Source organism: Bos grunniens, chromosome X, assembly GCF_055505025.1.
Source record: "Bos grunniens cultivar Pamir isolate PY7600 chromosome X, Bosgru_T2T1.0, whole genome shotgun sequence".
NCBI lineage: Eukaryota > Metazoa > Chordata > Mammalia > Artiodactyla > Bovidae > Bos > Bos grunniens.
The window spans coordinates 31,500,543-31,522,999 of record NC_141194.1 but is presented as its reverse complement, the minus strand read 5'-3'; the positions used below and the strand labels follow the sequence as shown (position 1 = coordinate 31,522,999).

The window sequence follows — 22,457 nt, the reverse complement described above, 5'->3', positions numbered from 1 at the left end:
AAAACAATTTGATTTGGGTTCAATATGGTGCTATTTTGATCTGAAGGTCAATTTACCAACAAGCAGGAACAGTTTCTCATTATTTTCTTTCCCCACTCCGAGCAGTCTTTACTGAAGTCTTTCAAGCAATGTGTGACCTCTGTTTCAATACTTCTTGCAGATTTCACAGGCTGTCACCACCACTCAGCCATCACTAACACAGACAACTGTAATGGAAACGGTAACTATGGTGACCACGAGGGAGCAAATCCTGGTAAAGCATGCCCAAGAGGAACTCCCTCCACCACCTCCACAAAAGAAGAGGCAGATTATTGTGGATTCTGAAATTAAGAAAAGGTGAGAAGCTCTTGCTCATGGCTTTATCCTCAAGCAAGGGTAATTGTTAAGAAGGAAAACTCATTTACAGCAATTTTGATGGCAGTGTTTTTACTTAGTTTTTCCAGAAGCCTCTGGTGTCTATAATGTCAGTTAAGTTAGTGGAGAAAATTATGAAGTAAGTTGTAAAATTTCTTCAAGCAATCCCTGGCCCACCAGAAACTGAATGCTTAATGGAAATGTGAGTTTTTTTCTGGATTCAAAGAGGAAACTGCAAGTGATGAACTGCCATGGATACAATTTATCCTGAAAGTTTCCTTTTTTTCTAATCAAGAGCCTGCTTATTCAGTGCTACTTTTGCATTAAATGCCTTTTCCCTGTAATGGAAAGGACATTTTCATGAGGAAGAAGTACACCTATAATAGACGCGATGCATTCTGTTAGTTTACGAGAGCATAATGTCTCAATCTGTGTGTCCTAAATCAGGAGTAATTACAGAACAGATTTCCTGTTCTTTGATATTTATAAAGTCTTATCTTGAAGGTGTTAGAATTCTTAACTGATCTTTTTGTGGATATTCTCAACTAGATATTGTAGATAAGTAAGGTATTATGTAAATTGGTAGATATATTAAAATGGGAATAAAATGTCATAAATGCAAAAGCTAGGATGAAAATCAGAAAAATGGTACAATTTCCTTTTCATGCCAATTATTATAATTCTAAGATTAAGAAAGAACATTAAAATCTGCCTTACATTTCTAAGCAGCATATATTGGGGAATGCATGGAACACTTGACATGAGAATCTGTGTATACAAGGGTAGGGAAACATGAGAATAACATGTACGTAAAAATAGTGTTAGATGTTTTAGGCAAAGGAAGAAACACCTGGAGAAGTTTTAAGGTACATCATTTGGGACTTTCTTTCCTTTTTTTTTTTTTTTTTTTCTATTTGGGACTTTCAGTGTTGTGGTTTAGTCGCTAAATTGTGTCCGACTCTTTTGCGACCTCATGAACTGTAGCCCGCCAGGCTGCTGTGTCCACGATATTTCTGAGGCAAGAATTCTGGAGTGGGTTGCCATTTTCCTTCTCCAGGGTCACAACCCAGGAATCAAACCCCTGTCTCTTGCATTGGCAGGCAGATTCATTACCACTGAGCCACCAGGTAAGCCCTGAAATTTTCAATCAGTTCAGTTCAGTTCAGTTCAGTCACTCAGTCGTGTCCAACTCTTTGCGACCCCATGAATCGCAGCACGCCAGGCCTCCCTGTCCATCACCAATTTTCGGAGTTCACTGAGACTCACATCCATCGAGTCGGTGATGCCATCCAGCCATCTCATCCTCTATTGTCCCCTTCTCCTCCTGCCCCCAATCCCTCGCAGCATCAGAGTCTTTTCCAATGAGTCAACTCTTCGCATGAGGTGGCCAAAGTACTGGAGTTTCAGCTTTAGCATCATTCCTTCCAAAGAAATCCCAGGGCTGATCTCCTTCAGAATGGACTGGTTGGATCTCCTTGCAGTCCAAGGGACTCTCAAGAGTCTTCTCCAACACCACAGTTCAAAAGCATCAATTCTTCCACGCTCGGCTTTCTTCACAGTCCAACTGTCGCATCCATACTTCCCTGTTAATCTGTGACTTATAACCTACTTTCATAATTCCACAGTATGCTGAAGGGCTTTTCTCCCTGGTTGGAGCTGCTTGGCTGAGTGAATTCTCTTGTCCAGAGCTCCACTGCTGGTTTTTGTATGGCCCATGAGCTAAGAACTGTTTTTACATTTTTAAATGATCGAAAATAACCAAAAGAATTTCATGACATGTGAAAATTTTCGGAAATTCAAAGGTCAGTGTCCACAAGTAAGGTTTTATCGAAGCAACGTCGGACTCATCCTCCTATGTATCATCCTTGGTTGCTTTCACGTCACAAAGGCAGGGTTGGGCAGTTGTCACAGAGAGTATATGACCTACAAATCCCCAAATATTTACAGTCTGCCCCTTTATAGGAACATTTTACTCAGCCTTGTTCCTATCAGATGGTTCTCGGATCTTTGAATATTGGCATTCTATGTGGGATGACAACTTCCAAGAATTCTGCTCGTGATAGTGGTTGAAATTTTAACATTCAATGATGGAGAAAGAGTATGACAGCAAAAATAAATCAGTAAAGCTCTTAATGAATTTGCCTTTTATTAATCTTAATAGCATGGCTATTAATTTGATGCCTTGTTCAATATATATCTACAGACAATGCCTGGTAGGCACATGGATTTATGGATCCTTTGCAACAACCTAACAGCTTTCCAACAAATATCCAAGCAGAGCAATATGGAAACCTAGTTAACTTACCCTCCTAATGTGTTCCTGACCCTCCTAATACGGATATTAACAGAGCAGGTTGATTCCTATTTATCTCTATCTTCAAAAGCATCTTCTTGGTTCCTATATTTGGTTAGGAAAAATGTGTTCTGAGCACTTTTTTGTTTTCAAGAGAGTGTGACTAAGTGGTGAAATGTTTTGTCTCCTAAATTCTGTTTGTATCATATGCTCTCAGCCATTTTTTTTTAAGTTCTTTGAACGACATGTTCAATTAGGAACCTAAAGGATATATTATTTAAATAAAAACTGATACTTATTGAGGATTTTATTATGTACTGATCACTAGATTAAATGCTTTATTTGCATAGCTCATTTATTCTTCCCACTGACCCTACCAAATAGCTATACCCATCAAATAGTTATGGCTATTATTACTATTACACACAGCTTCAGAGTGCCTGAGCCAGGGTTTCAGCTGAAGGAACCTGACTACAGAACCTGGACTGTGCAGTGAAAAGCTTCTTTGGTAGATAAATGACCAAGGTGATCTTAGGTCTCTGTTTGCCTGAATCATCACAAATTATAACTTTTGTCCCAGCATAATTATCTAAAGCACCAACTTTCACTCTCAGATGTGTCCTGCTTTGGACAGTAGGGTAACAGATACTCTCTGTGTAAGAGTCAAGATTGACCCTTTTAGACTGAACAAAGAGAGCGAATGAGCAGACATTTAGGCGCAATTAAATTCAGTAAGTGATAATTGTCTATAGGATGGGAATTGGTTGAAGTATTGTAAGAGTTCCAGAAGTGTCATGCAAACATGACTGAAAACATCATGGTAGCTAGCGTTTCTCTCTTTTCCCAGGTGAGAACTACTAGTGTTTAACTGCCAAGAGTATAGTGTTGACACCTATTGAATGCTGATTAAAAAAAAAAAAAAAGATCTCTTTTTTCAGCTTCTCTGACACACTACTATTCTACCCCTACTCTTCTTTACCTGACTTGTTTTCTTCCTTTTCTTCCTTTTACCTAATTCTTATGGTAGTATCTCATAAATTCAAATCTTTTTGCCCTTCTGACTTCTTTATCTGAATTACTCCCTCTCGATGATTCAAGTCTGACTCTCAATGAATGACTCCCAAATTTCATAGCTTCATATCTGACTCTTTCCCTCAGATTTTACGTTCTATCTTTAAATCTATGATCTGGGTGCTTCTACTACTGCTCCAAGCAGTGCTTGTTTTTATCAATTGCAAACATTTGTTGCCTCCAATTACCCACACCTAGTTACTCAGACATTGCACACAGGTTTTAGTTATAACTCAGAGCTTGCATGCCTAAAGAAGTAGCAAATATTGGGAAAATCATGGACTTTGGAATCAGGATTACTCAGGTTTGAAATCTGCCTGTTTTAATTACTAGCTTATGATTCCAGCAAATTATCTAATATCTGTGCCTCAGATTCAATATCCTCCCTTTATTAAACACTGGCTATGAGGATTAGGTAAGAAGCATTTAATACAGTTGCCTGTAAGGTAGTAAGAATTCAGCAAGTGCTGTAGCTAGCGGTCTTGCTTGCTTATGTTAATACTGTGGAGGTAGAGGCAGTGGTGGAAATGATGGTGGTAATTGAGGTAGTGATGATAGTGAAGATGATGGTTGGTAGAGAAGGTAGAGATGGTGGTCATGTACTACTGGGGAAAGAAATTCCGTAATAAGCATCCTCTGAAGCTTACCAAATGTAACAGAAAATTGACTTTTCATCTTCTTCTTCAAAATAGAATTTCCGGTCTGACTTCTCCATTTCTGTTCTGTACTTTTTCCTTAATTATTATTATTACACTATATTATTGGGCAAGGCATCATTTTAGCCGTTTTCCAGTCATTCTGTCAATGCCATGCCTTAAGCCGTATACCTCCTTGTGGCCAGATTTGCCCCTCCCCTTTCTGATTAATCTTCCTTCAATTAATGTACCTAAAATGTTGCTTTTATGTTGACCCTCTTGGCTTGAGATCCCTACAACTCCAGTTGTCTCCACAATAAAACACAAATCCCTTCCTATGGTATAAAATGTTTCTCCCACCAAGTTTATGTATGCATGCTCAGTCATATCTGACTCTTTGTGATCCCATGGACTGCAGCCCGCCAGGCTCCTCTATCCATGGGATTTCCCAGGCCAAAATACTGGAGAGTTGCTGTGCCCTCCTCCAGGGGATCCTTCCAACCCAGGGATCAAACCCACGTCTCCTGCATTGTAGGTGGAGCCATCAGGGAAGACCAATTTTATGTGTAGCTTCCTCTGAATCTTTCCACTTCATCCAGTATGTTACATTCATTTTTTGCTATATGCCTCAGTGTCACGCACATAATTTTTTCATCACCAATCATGACAAAATAATCTCGTTATCAGATTTTTAAATATTTTACTTAGATTTCATACATAGTACCATATACGCAATAAAAATCACAAATATTTGTTGAAAGAGTAATAGAGTTCCAATTAATTGTGATGACTAAAATCTTATTTTTCAGTAGCATTTAAATAATTCCTTCTACTTCTTCATGGATTTTTTTTTTAACAACAAACTAATGAACATCCTGATAATCTTTAATATTATAATTTCACCCATTAGGACATCATTATTTACTCAAAACTATTAAGGGATTTAAAATTCAGCTGTGTACCATACTGCTGCTGCTGCTGCTAAGTTGCTTCAATCATGTCCGACTCTGTGCGAACCCAAAAAAACGGCAGCTCACCAGGCTCCCCCATCCCTGGGATTATCCAGGCAAGAACACTGGAGTGGGTTGCCATTTCCTTCTCCAATGCATGAAAGTGAAAAGTGAAAGTGAAGTCGCTCAGTCGTGTCTGACTCTTCGCGACCCCATGGGCTGCAGCCTACCAGGCTCCTCCGTCCATGGGATTTTTCAGGCGAGAGTACTGGAGTGGGGTGCCATTGCCTTCTCCATTGTACTACACTACACTTTCTTAATTATATAAGGTACATTTAGTTGATTCCTGAATAATGATACAGTTTCTACATTTGTTATATTTACTGCATAAATTGTCCTCCTTACACTAAGATATATAAAAGTGCTTAATGATCTTGGGTCACAAAGTAATTATTTCTAAAATAAATTGTCCCTGTAGTTCAGTGATATTATTTTACATATAAGTAATTATCAGAGTGTGGAACCCACTCTAAGTTAAAACTAAATCTATTATACAGTTAATTGGGATTCATTGAGGAGATTCATTCCTAATCATGTAACAGTTATTTAAAGAAACTTTTCACAAAAGCTTTCATTTACGTTTTTGTATCAGCGAGATGAAAACAATGGTAAATGGAATTGTTTTTTAAATAAATGCAGTCTCAGTAAAGATAATGTTTAAGTTACAGTGTTAATAAAAGTGTCTCTGACCTCAAAGGAAGTGTAGAGATTTAGAAATAACAATTCACTGAGTCTCTATCTTCTGCTATGTAAGCAGTCTTAAGTTTGCTCTCTCTTGCTATGTCCCATATGCTTACTAAATGGTGGAATAAAGTGCCTAGATAACTATGTACCTGGGTAATTATTGTATTTTCTATTTTTCAGCTTGTGTTGTTTATTTTTTTATAAAAGTCTACTGCTTGAATAATGTTACTTTATGTCACATCCTTGGAAGGAAGTTAGATGTGTTAGATGAGATCTCTCTTTTTGCAATTTTTTGAAAATAATGCCTACGCTATTTTTTAAATATTTATTTTAACTTTAATTTCCAAACTATAATCTGGAAGTTGAAAACTAAAACATTTTAACTTATTCAAAGAATCTAATTAGATGATTAATGTGTCTAAGAGCTCATTTTTTATTTTCTATATGATAAGTTGTTCCTAAAATACTTGAAGTGTTCGTCTGATAATAATATATATATTTTTTTCCCCAATGGCACTGCCCAGAAAAACAAAACCTTGCTCCTTTTATCTAAGGAAACTACACTCTAGACTTGTTTCTGGTTACAGGTTAATTGAGGTTCAGAAAGGTTAAAAAACTTGCTTTCAGTTGCAAACTAAAGACTAGTGCTGAGTCTCCTAATTTCTGTTCCAGTGTTAACATTTGAAATGCCCTACTTCTTTTTATGTATTAGAGTCAAATGACCTTGGTCATAAACTCAAATTTCAGTTTATAAACTACTTTTGGTGAATAATAGAAACCTTATAGACCATCTTCAGATATTCCAAAAAGATAACCATCCATTTAAGATTGTTAAAGCTAATTTGTCATATACATCAAGAATATCAATAAATATGTATTGAAGAATATAAGAATGATAATTCTAGAGCCATGCTAAGTGGCCAGAGAACAGATCAAGCAGTGATACTCATATTGCGGTGCATGACACAGCATCCCTTGGGGGTTTGCTAGAAGTGCAGATTTGGGGGTTGTTCCCCAAACTTGCTGAATCAGAAGCTCTGCTTGTGGGCCCAGGAATCTTTTACAAGCTCTCTAGCTCATTCTTGATAAACCTTGAAGTTTGAGAACCCTTGCCCAAGAGCAGTGGTTCTCATACTTTAGCATGCATCAGTCATTGAGAAGGATTGTCAAATAGCAGATTGCTGGTCCCCAGCAGAGTTTCTGATTCAGTAGGTTTGGGGCCGTGCCTGAGAATTGTAATATCTCACAAGTTCCCAGGTGATGCTTATGCTGCTAGTTCAGGGCCCATGTTAAATCAGTGTACTAGAGCATCATCTTAGTTTCATCCTAATTCTTGCTTCTCACTTCTCCAAAGTAGCCCCATCTTGTGACACCTCTAATGCTTCATGTTGAAATGATTTTTACATATGCTTGTTTCACCCCCTCAGCTCAGGGCTTCCTGAGGCCAGGGTCCATATCTTACTCCCAACCTTTTACGGGGCCTTCTAATCTGGGGATGCGGTTGCACAGAGTCAGATACGACTGAAGTGACTTAGCAGCAGCAGCAATACATGTTTTGAATTGAAATGTACTATACGGAGAACTGAATGTCTAGTCATAGCAGTTGTATGGAAAAAGTACTCTTCCAGAAGGCAAGGCACAAAAGAACACCAACCAAGAGGAAGGTAGAGCTATCTTCCCAGAACCATACCATGCAGTTTGTTCCCTGAGTGAAGAAAATGGTAGTCACATATGTTCATCTAAAAGAAGCAGCATGGTTGAATGCAAAGAAAAGTTGATTTTAATCAGAAGGTATGAGCTACCACTACTTCCATTCTTCTGAGTCTTTCTTTCACCCTCTCATACTGCACATCAAGTGCTGAAACTGCGCTCAACAAGCTTACCAGAGATCTCCTTAATTGACAGCTCCAAAGGTCGCTCTTCAGTTTATCCACCTTGACCTCTGTGCTGTGCTTGACAATGGTGATTAGATATTTCTTGAAGTTTTCTGCTTTCTCAGTTTCTGAGATATTGTTCTCTCCTGTTTCTTTTCTCCTCCTAACACTTCGATTATGTCTTCCCATTCTCATCTTCCTCTCCCTTTCATGTTGATCTCAAAAAGACTTATATTTTGGCATTGTTTTCTTTTCATGGCACTCTGTTGTCCAGGGTAATGGCACTTATCATCTTGCTTTTATCAGCCATCTATACCTGATATTTTCCAAATTAATTTCTCTACCATAACCTCCATTTTGATGCTCATACCTGTAGCATCCACATATTTTTGGGGCATTTGCACCTGGATATCTTACAGAAATCACAAATGAGGTTCTGCAGTTTAGACTGCCCATCTTTAGAGAGTGTCATTCACATCATAGTTATCACAGTTCCTACAAACAGCCTTCTAGACTTGTGCAGTGCACAGCCTGTGCAGCCATTCACAGCGGTTCTGATATTTCCACCTTCCTAAATACCTTCAGGTATGCCTCTTGAATTCTCTTTAGTTTATCTCTTTCTTTACATCCAGGCTGCCTTTCCCGTAGTTTAGTCTCTGATAGTTTTCTGCATGAAATCTTTAACTGATTTCTCTGCCTCACCCTTATCCATACTCTTCACAGCATCCTGAGGGATATCTTAGAATGCAGTTTTAATTAGATCATTCCTCTGCCTGTGGTTCTTGAAATACATAGCACAGAAATTCCTTTCTGATCTTTGACTACCTGACTCTCCAGCTTCACTCCCTTCTCCCCTACCCATTTTTTCTTTTTTATATGCCAGTGCTATGCAAAATAGTCTGCAAACCATTGATTACCAGTACACAATGAGATAAAGAGCTGGAACTAGAATATAAATCAATGCACTACTGCCTTTGTCAGGAAAGTTTTGCAATTAAAAAGGAATCAAATGAAATCATGTGCTTCATGACTTAGTTGATTTCTGCTCTGATGACTTTTCTTGTCACAGACTACTAACAGATAGTTCACAGACTGGCCACACACTGCATTTCAAATGGCGCTGCCTTCTGCTCAGCTTTAAAGAACCACCCTCTGATCTCCGAATGCTCAATATTCCCTCAAACTTCTGCTTCTTTGTACTGACTGTTCTCTCTGTTGAAGATCCTTTTGCCTTATGTTCCCTTTTCCAGCTCCCATATTCCTTTTCCCTAACTAACTACCTTCTCTCTCTGGGAACTTAACCTAGACATTTCTCAGCCTTGACAATCTTTCCATTCAAGCACTTGCAGAACTTCATTGTAATCATCTTGTTTTTGCATATGTGTCTCTAGTAAACTCCTTGAGGGCGGGAGCCATTTATTTGCAACTCTAGAACTGTAGCACTTAATATAGAAGTTCGCACATTGTCGTACTGAGTAATATTCATGGGATATCAAATGGGTATTTGTGAGTCTTGTCAGGAAAACAAAAACCACTCTACATGTTTCAGAGAAAGAAAATATAACCCAGGGACTTGGAGAAGGAGGTGATGAAAAGCTGGGAAGCAACATGTGAAACTATCAGAGAATAACTAGGGGAAAGGCAGCTTGGATGTAAAGAAAGGGATAAACTAAAGAGAATTTAAGAATCATACCTGAAGGGATTTAGGGAGGTAGCAGATATTAGGACCACTGTGAATGGCTGCACAGGTTCTGCACTGCACAAGTCATCTCTACTGTGGCTTCAGTTTCCTCTGGATTGTCCCTTCCTTCATAGATCTAAGCTCTTATCTGGCCATCCTGATACTGCTAGTCCCTGTTGGAAGGTCCCAACTTGGGGACTCTGCTACCATCCCCCAGTGGTGTTCCTCCATCCTCCAGTATTCTTTCAGGGCCTCTAATCACAAGCAAGAGACCAAGCAATGACAGAAAATGTCTCTGATACACAGAGGACAAGAAAAACATGAGGGCTGGATCTGAAAGAGCCAATGGGATGGGCCTGTGGCTGCACAGAGATAGATTCTGGCCTTGCATCTTCCACTCATCAAAGATGTGACTAAAGCAAGCCACTTACTCTCACTCAGAATCTGTTTCTTTACCTCTGAAATGCAATCTATATGACTTTCCTTGTTGGCCTCCACACTGTGGAAATTTTATTACATGTGTCTCTGTTGATGATTATTTAGGCAAAAATAAACACGCTCTCCCCAGGAGAAAGTTGAGTTCCCAATTATTAATTTAGAACAGATATCTTCCCATTACCACACTTGTGTTATAAGAGAAAATATTTTTTTCTAACATCTTCTAAGAATATTCTTATTCTTATGTCTTCCCTAGTCAGAAACCAATTATTCATGTCTTAAAGCCCTAACCCTAATTTGATGATGTTACTTGGAAATGGGTTATTTGCGGGGATTAGATTTAGCAGAGGTTTTGAGGGTGGGGCCTTAATGATGAGATTAGTGCCATTCTAAGAAGAGGCATCAAAGAGCTTCTTCTCTCTTGTCTTTACTATGTGAGGGTACAGTGATAAGGCAATGATGTATAGGCCAGGAAGAGAGATCTCACCAAAAACTGAACATGCTGACACCTTGATCTTGAATTTCTGGCTTCCAGAATTATGAGAAAATAAATTTGTGTTATTTAAGCCATTCATCTATAGCACTTAGTTATGTCATCCTGAGCTGGCTTTGAGTTTTAACTAAAGTTCATAGAGATGTTCACTAAAAGAAGTAGATGGGCTTCCCTGGTGGCTCAGATGGTAAAGAATCTGCCTCCAGTGCAGGAGACTCATGTCCAATCCCTGGGTCAGAAAGATCCTCTGGAGAAAAGAATGGCACCCCACTCCAGTATTCTTGCCTGGAGAATCCCTTGGACAGAGGAGCCTGGTGGGCTACAGTCCATAGGGTCTCAAAGAGTCAGACATGACTGAGTGACTAACACACACATAGAGATGCTCACTAAAAGAGGTAGATGAACTGAAACAACTAACACACACATAGAGATGCTCACTAAAAGAGGTAGATGAATTGAAACAACTCATGATGCTAAGGAAGTGACAGTGGGGCAGTGAGTACATCAAAACCTTAACTGGAAGTTATTTAAACTTTAAAGACCCACAAGATAAAAGTATGTTGAAATTCTTTAAACTCAGCAAGCTTTCACACTGAGAGTATTTAAAGTTTAACTTGCCTCCCACAAGGCCCAAGGTACCAGTCAATATATGGAGAGGTTCTTTGAACATTCATGTGCCAATTCAGGAGAATCCAGATATGCAAATTCAATTCCTGGGTTGGGAGGATCCCCTGGAGGAGGAAATGGCAAACCCACTCCAGTATTCTTGCCTGACAAATTCCATGGACAGAGGAGCCTGGCGGGCTACAGTTCATAGGGTCTCAAACAGTCAGATGCGACTGAGCGACCAAGCACAGCACAACACAGCACAGCACACAGTAGTCAGCATGAGTCCATAGTGTTTCAAGAATCTATAGTGACAGCACCATTAGTTTTCTTGCTAATTTTCATAATCATTCAACAGTATCTAATGGATCGCTATGATGTGCAAAGCAGTCTAGTTGCTGTGACCAAAAACCATATTTAGTCCTTTCCTCAGGAAGCTAGCATTCTCGTGGTATAAACTGTGCCATGAAGAAGTACCAATAAAATGCTAGAAAAGCCATAAGTCGTAAAGAACAAAGGATCACTTCCAGCCCTGTATGACAGTTAAGCATAGAAAGCTCATGGAGACATTAGCATCTGAGTATACAGTTAAAGGAAAGGGGCATATTGGACTGAAGATGAGGGAAAAAGGCAATGCAGATTCAGGCTGTCCTACAAGTCTTTATATAAATGGCACTGATAAAGGGTTTTGGGTGTTTCTGTTTGCTTGGAGCAGAAATATGTGGTATGAAAGAGAGAATTAAGGGATGAGGTTAAAAGGTAGGTTGAGTTCATTGTGGGGAAAAAATATATATACTCAGTGCCAGGCTAAGGAACTTTAATCTGGTCATAGAGAGCCGATGCATGTTTTTGAAAGAGAGCGAAGCAATATGGCTACTGTAAACCACACTTTTTTGGCCCTCCCTCTGTGTTGGGAAAGATAGATCATGTTAACTTTATAGAGCAGGAAGGTGCTCAGCAAATTGTTCTTTAAAGAACCAGATAATCCCTATTTTAGGCTGGTGCACCATATTATTTCTTTTGCAAGAGCTCCATTCTGCTGCAGTTGGTAGAAAGCAATTCTAAACAATATATAAATGGTGAACGTGACTGTGTTCCAATAAAACTTAATTCACAAAAATGAGCGGCAAGCCAGATTTGTCCCCTGAACCATTGTTTGCCTACTCCTGCCAAAAAGGGTGAAATAGATTAGATTATTTTGCTGTTGATGATTTTTATGTATTTTTATGTATTTTTATGTATTTGCCATTTACTCTTTGTTGTAGCTTTCTTTGCAGTTTTCATTCTGGTGGTTACAAGAATGAGTTTTACTTTATCAGTCCTTAACAGAACACTAAGATGGATAGACCCACTCTCAAATGAGAAAGTAAGAGGTGGCCCAGGGGCTGACTTAAACCCAGCAGGAAAGACTCATGGAAGGCAGTAATCACAGCAGCTAACATGTATGGTGTCTAACATATATCAAGTACTCATCTAAATATTTTTCACATATTAACACATTTAACCATTAAAAGAGCATTATAACATAGTTTTTTTTTTTTTTTATTGCTGATCCTCTTTGCTGATGGGAAGAATGAGGCACGTACAAGTAAAGTGACTTGTTCAAGGTCACAAGCTTTGCAGAAAGCAATTCAGTCAGGATTTGAAACCAGACATCTAGAACAGGATGCTGCATTCTATTTTTAATTTTTTTTTTTACTGAGATATAGTTTATTTGCAGTGGTGTACTAGTTTCAAACGTATGGCACAGTGATTCAGTTACACATATATAAGTGTGTGTGTATTATTATTATTTTTTGCATTGTCTTCCATTATATGTTCTTACAGGATATCAAGTATAGTTCCCTGTTCTATATAGTAGGTCCTTATTGATTATCTGTTTATATATGAAAGTGAAAGTGAAATCGCTCAGTCGTGTCTGACTCTTTACGACCCCATGGACTGTAGCCTATCAGTCTCCTCAGTCTATGGAATTTTCCAGACAAGAATACTGGAATGGGTTGCCATTGCCTTCTCCAGGGGATCTTCCTGACCCAGGGATCGAACCCAGGTCTCCCGCATTGCAGGCAGATGCTTTACCGTTTGAGCCACCAGGGAAGCCCATTTTATATATAGTAGTGTATATATTTTAATCCCAAACTCCTAATTTAATCCCTCCCCTTTGGTAACCATACATTTGTTTTCTATGTCTGTGAGTTTATTTCTGTTTTATACATAAATTCATTTGTATCATTTGTTCAGATTCTACATATAAGTGACATTTCATATGATATTTGTGTTTCTCTGTCTGGCTTACTTCTCTTAGTATGATAATCTCTAGGTCTATCCATGTTGCTACAAATGGCATTATTTCATTCTTTTTATGGCTGACTAATATTCCATTATATTTATATACCACATCATGTTTATCCATTCATCTGCTGATGGGCATTTAGGTTGCGTCCATGCCTTGGCTATTGTAAACAGTGCTGCTATGAACATTGGAGTACACACATCTTTTCGAATCATGTTTTTCTCTGGATATATGCCCAGAAGTGAGATTTGTGGATCATATAGTAGTTCTATTTTTCATTTTTTAAGGAACCTCCATACTGTTTTCCATAGTGTCTGTACCAATTTACATTCCCACAAACAATGGGAATTGTTTTTCCATTGTTGGGAAAAAGGAGGGCTCCTTTTTCTCCACATCCTCTCCACAGGATGCTGCATTCTTGAGCTCTAATGAGAGAAGTAAAAGATAATTTCATCAAATTATTTAGCTGAAGATAAAATCTTGGCTGAGACTGTTAACTCATTTATTGAAGCCTGTCTGTGGAGATGATGCAGTTACTCTAGATTATGGCTATTCTACCGTCTAAGTCTCATAGACTTTAGGGGAACACTGCAGCACTTGGCTATCTCTTTAAATATAGAGATCTTTATCAGTGAAAAAAGATTTTTCTTTCAAAATTAAGTGTCTTTTCACCATCAGGGCTTAGATGGGAGTCCCATATAATTGAACTGCTTTTCCAAGTGCAGGATTTCCAGTGCTAACCATCGAGTTAACCCTGTTGTTGGTTGTAACCTTTGTCATCTCTGCTTAAGCAGTTCTAACATCAGAAAACACATCAGCAGATTGGAAATGTGGGAATTTTAGGAAATTAAGGAAGACTGTGAAGTAAAAATAAACTGGGAAAAGTAACTAATTCATAATGCCATGAGGGTATGAGTTATACAACTAAATATCATAGTTTAGGTTAATGACAATGTTCAAAATTAATATCATAGTGTTAAAGACTTCAGCCAAATTCTGGCATATTCAAAAATATCTAGCCTAGTAGTAACTATCAGACTGTATTGTATAGCAACAAACAAGAAGTTCAAGTTGACTTTTCCTTAATATTTTAAAAGATAGTTCCCCTTTTATTTGGAACAAAGGAATATAAGTATAGTATAGTGGAAATTGCTGGATTTGGATATATCTGGTTTTGAATCTTAACTCCATATTTCACTGTGTTGAAAGAAAAAGGGGGTTTCTGAAGCTCTCTATTCTTGATATAGCTATGAAAATGAAGATTATAATAAATAGCCTACATAATTACCATGGGAAACAATTTTTTTTCTTTCTGAAAGCATACGACATGAACAAGATGCTTAAAATGCTATTTTTTTTTCCTTGGAATTTGATTGAATGTTAAATTAACATTTTAAAAACTTAATGTTGATGGTACAGGAATGTAATTATAGGCAGATTTATAGACCACAAGTGTCTACATGTTTATTAACATTCAAAAAAGTAGGTAAAATTAATGAACTAGGAAAAAAAAAAAAAAAAAACTCCTGAGTTATAAAGTCTAGAAAATGCTACTATATTCTTTGGATTAAGCATTTCTCCCCAGTTTGAAGACATTTTCTCAAGGAAATCTGTGTGTTACAACTTCAAAATACTTTTGTGTGTGTGTTAAAATAGCTGAAGGCATTTTAATTTTGCATCTGTGGGTGCCTTCCTCACATGTTCTTTTTATACCATTTTATCTGTATCTTTGGACATTTTATGTTTCTCTGAGAACTCCCATGAAAAATCCATTTGTCACCATGTTATCATTATGTAGATAAGAAAATAAAAGAGAAGCCAAACTGAGGTCCAGACAAGCTGTGGAAGGGAATGTGCACCCTCTAGTGCTCACAATTATTTCTCACAAGGGCATATACTGCTTTGTTTCATCATTTAAATAAAAATTAAATTTGATTTTAAAGTAAACAGCTCAGAGTTTTTAACTTGAGCATATTACATTGTATGATCAAAGATGTATCTTTATGACAAGATTTCATCTCTCACTTAAAAGAATATTTGTATTAACCTGTGTTAAGGTGATTTTCTTGCACAGAACTGTATTTCAAAGGGACTTTCAATTTACTGAAAATGAAAAATAGGCTCCAGGCATCTGTGGCTTAGCAACATTTTATTTCCAGTCCTCTGGGCCAAGCATTTTTTTGTCCATGTGCTTTCATAGTCTCTGGCTTTATACCTAATTCCTCTAACCTAGCTGGTTCTGCCATACTAGAATTTGGGGAATTCCCTTAGTTTTTCAAGTGTGTTTCTCTGAAAGTTATATTAACAAAAGATGTAAAAGTGACTTCTTTTCAACCATATCACATTTCGGAAGTAAATATTAGCAATATATTTGTGTATTATTGAGATTTATTACCAAATTAAGCTAAGAAGATTGTGTCCAAGTCATTTTAATCTAGCACATATTAAAATATTTTAGTTGTTTTACATTTTGCAGAGAAGTAATATTTTATAGGAGTTTTATACCATTCAGCACAATTAACTATCCTAGAGGTTCGGCTATTAATTTCAATGTCAGATAATGCATGGAGAGTTTTCTGGCATTTGTAGCTTAAAAATATTAAATCACCAGGTTTGTATTCGAGGCCATATATTTTAAAAATGGTATTTTATACACATTAAATATGTAATTTGATTTGCCATAACTGATGATGGAGAAAACACACAGATTTGATATTTTGGACGAGGATCCAGATTTTTGAAGTACACGTTAAACAGGCATATTTTAGGACAAGGTAAACTACACAGAAATTGATTTTTTAGTATCTTTTAAAGATGCATTTCAGCGCAATCTGGAATCATTAAATTTTACTGTACCGAAACATATTATTTTATGAGTAATGCGCTTAAACTTACACATCTAAAACTAGAAATATATTTAAGCTTGTAAATAAGATCATGCAAACATAAGTAAAACAGATTATTTGATAGGACTGTTAATATGGCAAGTTTATAATAACTAAGAACGGTGTTCTCTTCCGTTCGTCATATTTTGTTTCAGGTGCTGTATAAACTGTTGAAAAGAGCTTATGGGTTTTTATTTTAAGTGAGATCATAACATCCTTAGATGTTTTATAACTTGATTCCTAGATGAGCAGACTAATGTATTTGGAATATCAAACCTGCAGTGTAAGCAAAGCTGACCCCAGCTTTGTATCTCAGGTCAAATCGCTCCAATTAGTGAGATAAATAAACACACATTTAAGAGTAATTTTTTAAAAGTCTTTGATAGTTTCTATTTTAAGACCAGTTTGATGGAAGTTTTGTAATTTGTGAAATTTAAAGGAAGAAGTAAAGGAAAATCAGAGAAGTTAAGGTATTTTCCCAAGGAAGCAGCATAAAGGTAAATAAGATGAGTGAGTAAAACCTGTGACACCTGACTTTCAGTTTAGTGATTTTTCTATGGCACTATATTTACTTTATATTTGAAGCACACACAGACATATATATATATATAGGAAAATACTCATATATATTCACATACATTAGAAAAAATGTAAAGCAATCATGTGGCCCTCTTCAGCCCCCTCCACCAAGGAAAAGAAGCCCACATTATACAAACACATGCACATATCTGCGTGTGTATATACAAACTATCTTGATTTAGGGGCATAAACTGACTTGTTTTCTCCTGATTAAATAGGATTTCCCCCTTTAATAATATTACATAACTCTAAAAGTGCAATAATCACCATATACTCAGCACATTTTAAAATCCTAGAAATACTTTATATTTTAGCCATAACAATGTTTATATTGATTTTTTAAAATACTTTTTAACATGTTTCATTCGATATTTGACAAGATCTCTCTGGCTCAATCTTAATTTGTATGCTATTTATTCAGTTTTTAAAAGCAAGCAACATGTGGACACATACGGGAGGGAGGGACGAGTTTTCCCAGAAAGAAGGTTGAAGGGGAGACAGAAGGGGCAGGTTGATCAAGAAAACCTTCCCAGAAGTTGTATATCTTGGACCAAGTCTTGAAAGATGAGTAGGCGTTCATCAGATGGTCAGGCATTTAAAAAATAGCCATATACCAATATGGAACTGTGGTGCTGGAGAAGACTTTTGAGAGTTCCTTGGACTGCAAGAAGATCAAACCAGTCAATCTTAAAGGAAATCAGTCCTGAATATTTATTGGAAAGACTGATTCTGAAGCTGAAGCTCCAATACTTTGACCATCTGATGGGAAGAGCCAACTCATTGGAAAAGACCCTGATGCTGGGAAAGATAGAAGACAGGAGGAGAAGGGGACGACAGAGGATGAGATGGTTGGATGGCATCACCAACTCAACGGACATGAGTTTGAGCAAGCTCTGGGAGTTGGTGATGGACAGGGAAGCCTGGCATGCTGCAGTCCATGGGGTCGCAAAGAGTCAGACACGACTGAGCGACTGAACTGAATATGAAAGTAAAATGTGTTCTTATATTCTAGAAATCTGGAAGAGAAAGATGATTATTAAAAAATAAAATAAGCAAAATTTAAAAGTCTTGCCTCACCTCCAGGCTGATTTATTCCACATTGTTGTATCAGTAAGCAAGAGTCATAATTTTATTTCCATGAACATGAAAACTTGTGTTCTAGCTAATTAACATGTACATTAAATTTTTGATTTATTAAGTCACCTGATCTAGGCCTACAGCGTCAGGATCCTGCAAGAGTTAATATATTTCACAAATGTTAATACTTTCAGGCTGCTAAAGGTGAGGCTTGTACATTTTTATGAAATGCAAAGATGTTTAAAGATGTAAAAGGGCTATTCGTAACCTAGCTCACTAATCAAATTAGTTTAAGTCTGGGAACTTGAAGGAGTTCTCCTTTCACAGTTTACACATTTGGGAATGATGAGTTCCAAGTGGTATATTGAAAGCGACTGAATTAAAGTTTATGTAAATGTGTCATCTTAGTTACTTTATATGGCAGTCACTATATTAATAGAACATAGTCAGCACCTGTTAAGAGGCTCTTCTGACATAATTAGCAGAGTTATCATGGAGCACAATTTACATATAATGATATACTGTTGACAATTCAAAATTGCTAACTTTTTAGATTTTTTTTTATCCACACTGCAGGATCTTAGTTCCCTGACTAGGGATCAGACCCAAGCCCCCTGCATCAGGAGCATGCGGTCTTAACCACCAGAGCATCAGGGAAGTCCCCAAAATTGATAATCATGAATAAAAACAAAGATGAGATTTTAGGACATATTTGAAAAATATAGCACAAAATATTCATCAACACTTAGAGGAAGAAAATCATTTTGTAAATAGAAGTCGTAATTTTCTTAAAGAGAATTTTAAGTTGGATAAAGTTAGACTGGATTTAAGGGATAGAGTCTGTAATAACATAGAAATACATTAAGTACAAAGTGAAGTATGTTATGAGAGTAAGATGAGTGAGTCATAAGGAATTTTATCGATGGGCTGATTCCAACGGTGTAGAGGTCCACTATAAGCAGCTTAGTCTGTGTCAGTTCATTATCAATATTTTGTGAGAGTTTTAAAAGAGAAAAAAAAAAAAGAATTAGTAGAAATGAGTGATTTTATGAAGGAAGAAAAATACAGGCACAGAATCCAAAATTTCATATGTATTGAAAATCACTCTTCATTGTTATTCTTGAGGATTTTAAAAAGGTACCTGAGTTACATCTGTATGATATCTTCAGTTGGTGATTAAATAGCCAGCCTCAGGTAGTACAAAGCATGATAGAAAATACCAATGGTAAAATGCTGGGGAGAATAGATAGCATCCATTTTAGAAACATGTATGCATTTAACTCAGGGGAGTCTGTTAATTTGCCATACATCTCAGCAAGGATATGTGAAAAATATTCAACACCAGTGAAAATGTGAAAACTAGGGGGCAAAGCATAGAAAGTGATGAAGCAATAGCTGCCAAATTGATAAGGAATAAATAAATGTGCAATTGTTACTTGGATGCCAGGTTCTGAGTAGGAGCCAAGAAGCAGACCTTGTTCATTTTGCTAAAAGCAGTGGAAATGTCACTGAGACTAAGCATTGAATGTGGGCCATTGGCAATCAGTAAGAGTGCACAGGAAGCCTTTTGAAAACTCTGCCACTGCTTCCCCTTCCATCCTCATTGATGGCATACAGAGATGTGGATGCCTACTGGCAAAATATTAGAGGGAAAACACGAACTAGCATCTGACATTTAAGTCCCAGAACTGTAAAGGGATGATATTAAATGCTCGATGTTGGAGTATAGGTTGACTGTTTATTACATTGAGATAGAAAAAGTTTTAGTAAGGAAATCATAGTTGAAGAAACAAGCTCAAGTGGAAGCAACAGAAAAAAAATAATGTAAACAGAATATTAGATGAGTGATAGCTCAGAGCTTAAAACATATAAGAATTTGGTTTAGGTTCCACCTGTTGCCCAGGAATGAAGATGTCACAGTGATCAAAGAAAAGAGAAAAAAGAAAGTCTAATAGATGAGAATAGTACAGACTCATAGATACTTTATTCCACTCCTTTTCAGAAAGAAAGTGCAACATATTGATACTTATGCCTATGAACAGATATTTTTTTCCCCTAGGTAAAGCATTCAACTCACCAATTCCCTAGAAAAAAATTGAAGTCCCTTCAAATTAAATCTGTAAATCAAGAGACTATAATCACTCTCTAAAAGATCCTTATGTCAAGGGCAAGTTCAAGTATCTTTTGCAATCTAGTTTCAAATCTATAAAACCAGCCAAACAAAAACATGGAATGAGGAAAGACCTCTCTATGAAATTTCTCATCCTGTTGCCTGAATTGATCTGAGTTATTAGAACTACATGCCAACTGGTGCCCTGGCCTCCCTTAAATTCTACATAGTCTGAGCAACAAGCAGACGGTTACCATGGTGTTTACTCCACAAAGGCTTCCTTGTGTAGAGATAACCAATTTACTGGGCAAAGCCTCTAGCGTAGACACTGATTTAATCTTAATTCAGTGAAAAGGTGTTTCTTGATTATCCTAAACAAAAGTCACAGTATGAGCTGAACTCCCATCTGATGTCTAAAGCATTTGTTGTCAAATGGATGCTTCACTACATCAAACTCCTTAATAATGTGGACTACTGCATTTTCAACTCTATTATCTGTGGAATTTAATTCTATGTCTGGCATATAGTAAGCACTTAGTATATATTTTGTGGCAGAAGCGAAGGGGCAATTGTGTTTTCAAAGGAAACATACACAATTTCCTGTTTTTCAGAAAGACAGATGTCTAAAAGTATAGGATTTGGGGGAAAATTATTTACTTTCAAACTGAGTAAATATCCTCTGCCTTTTTCCTTTGCAGTTGATTGGAGATGGTGGTAAGGGATAATTATAACACATGTGCAAACAAGACCACTGTAAAGGCCTAGTAAAAACTTTTTCCAGTATAGGCCTTAGTAAATCTCACCCAGCTGTGATGCCAGCTTAGCGTCTTGAGTCAAGTTTTAGTTTCATGATTTGTAGGCAGATGTGAGCCACCTTTACTAGACATACTCTGAATCAGAAGGGTGTGAGACCAGAGAAACCAAGAATAAAGGGAGAAGTTGACACTGAATGGTGGATATTCACATCTCACCTTTATGAGTTAGCATATTTGATGTGTAATTTAATCAGACTAGTGTAAAGGAGAAGGGACACATTTCACCAAGGTGGGCAAAGTGGATTATTATCAAGAAGTCAAGTTTCTAAAATATTTATAGAAAGTTTCCAGTGGAAAGGTGGATAAAAGTCAATGAAGGATTTCACTTCATTGGAGGAAGGACAGACTGAAGGATGGCTCCTTGGTTCCCTACGAAACTTGAAGCGAGTTTTATTTCTAGAAGTACTTGAATAAAGAACAAACTAAAGTACAGGGTTAAGAGATCTGAAATTTGTCTCTTTATCCTAAAAAAAATGGAAAATCTTTGCATGGTTAAATGAATGAAAGTTACATAATTAGGTATGTTTTAGAAATGATACTTTGACGTGGCGCATGGAACAGATGGGAGAATTTCAGAAAGATTGCCTAGAACCAGTAGTTTTTGTCACATTTAACTGTAAGATCAACGAGGATGCCAACTGAGGAGATCCTGAGAAGCAGACAAATTCAGAAGAAATAGAATATTTGATGGATTAGACTTTGATAAATATGGGAGGGAAGGGAGAAGAGGATATCAAAGGTGATAGATGGTGATGCCATTCACAGGTCAGAGGGACACTGAGAAGGTACCAGTTTGGGAGAGAAATTCAAACATTAAGTCTTGACATTATATATTGAAAGAGTTCTCACGGCATGCAAGTGGAGTCATCGAGTTAGAGGATGATTATGTAGCTATGGAGCTCAGAAGAAATGCTTGAAGTAGAGATAGCTGTATCAGAGTCATAGATATATGTCATTGCTGTTTAGTTGCTCAGTCATGTCCAACTCTTTTGCGACCCCATGGACCGGTAGCCTGCCAGGCTCCTCTGAACTGACAGGAAACTGGACAACTCTTGCAAAACATTTGCCCTTTAGAAGATAAGAGAATGGCAAGAGAGGAATTTGGAGGTCAAGAGAGTATTGATTTTTAATAAAGGAATCAAATAAAATATGTTTAAATTTCCATATGAAGAATTAACTTGAGAGAGAGGGATTGAATTTACAGTGGATAGATTAAAAAAAAAAAAAAACTAATACACTCAGATACCTGAGAATACATAAGAGAATGAAGTTCCAAATGCAGGTAAAGAGGTTGGCTTTTAACTCATTATTGACTGGGAGATTTTTGCAGAAAGTAATGCCTGTGGCTGGTGATTTTTATTTTGGCTGGCCAAAAACTAATTCTGTTATTTCACTAATACTTTGTGGGTTGTTACATTCAATAGTTACATCTGACACATCTGTAAAGTCTTCTGATTTTTGTGAAATGTTGTCTTCAATATACATTTCTCTAGAAGGAAAAGAGCATTCTCCAGCACTGTGAGTTTCATTTTCACTTTCTGTATCAGAATCAATCACTA

General features: G+C 37.1%; 1 protein-coding gene across 21 annotated transcripts in view; it reads left to right on the top strand.

Annotated features, from left to right (window-relative positions):
* The window catches only part of DMD (dystrophin), a 2,667,987-nt gene that overhangs the window by 1,137,760 nt on the left and 1,507,770 nt on the right, over nt 1–22,457 (top strand). For all 21 annotated transcript variants that reach the window (XM_086387503.1, XM_086387509.1, XM_086387510.1 and 18 more), the window contains one exon: nt 161–336. In XM_086387503.1, coding sequence (XP_086243629.1) covers nt 161–336 — 176 coding nt within the window. The remainder of the gene's footprint in view (nt 1–160; nt 337–22,457) is intronic.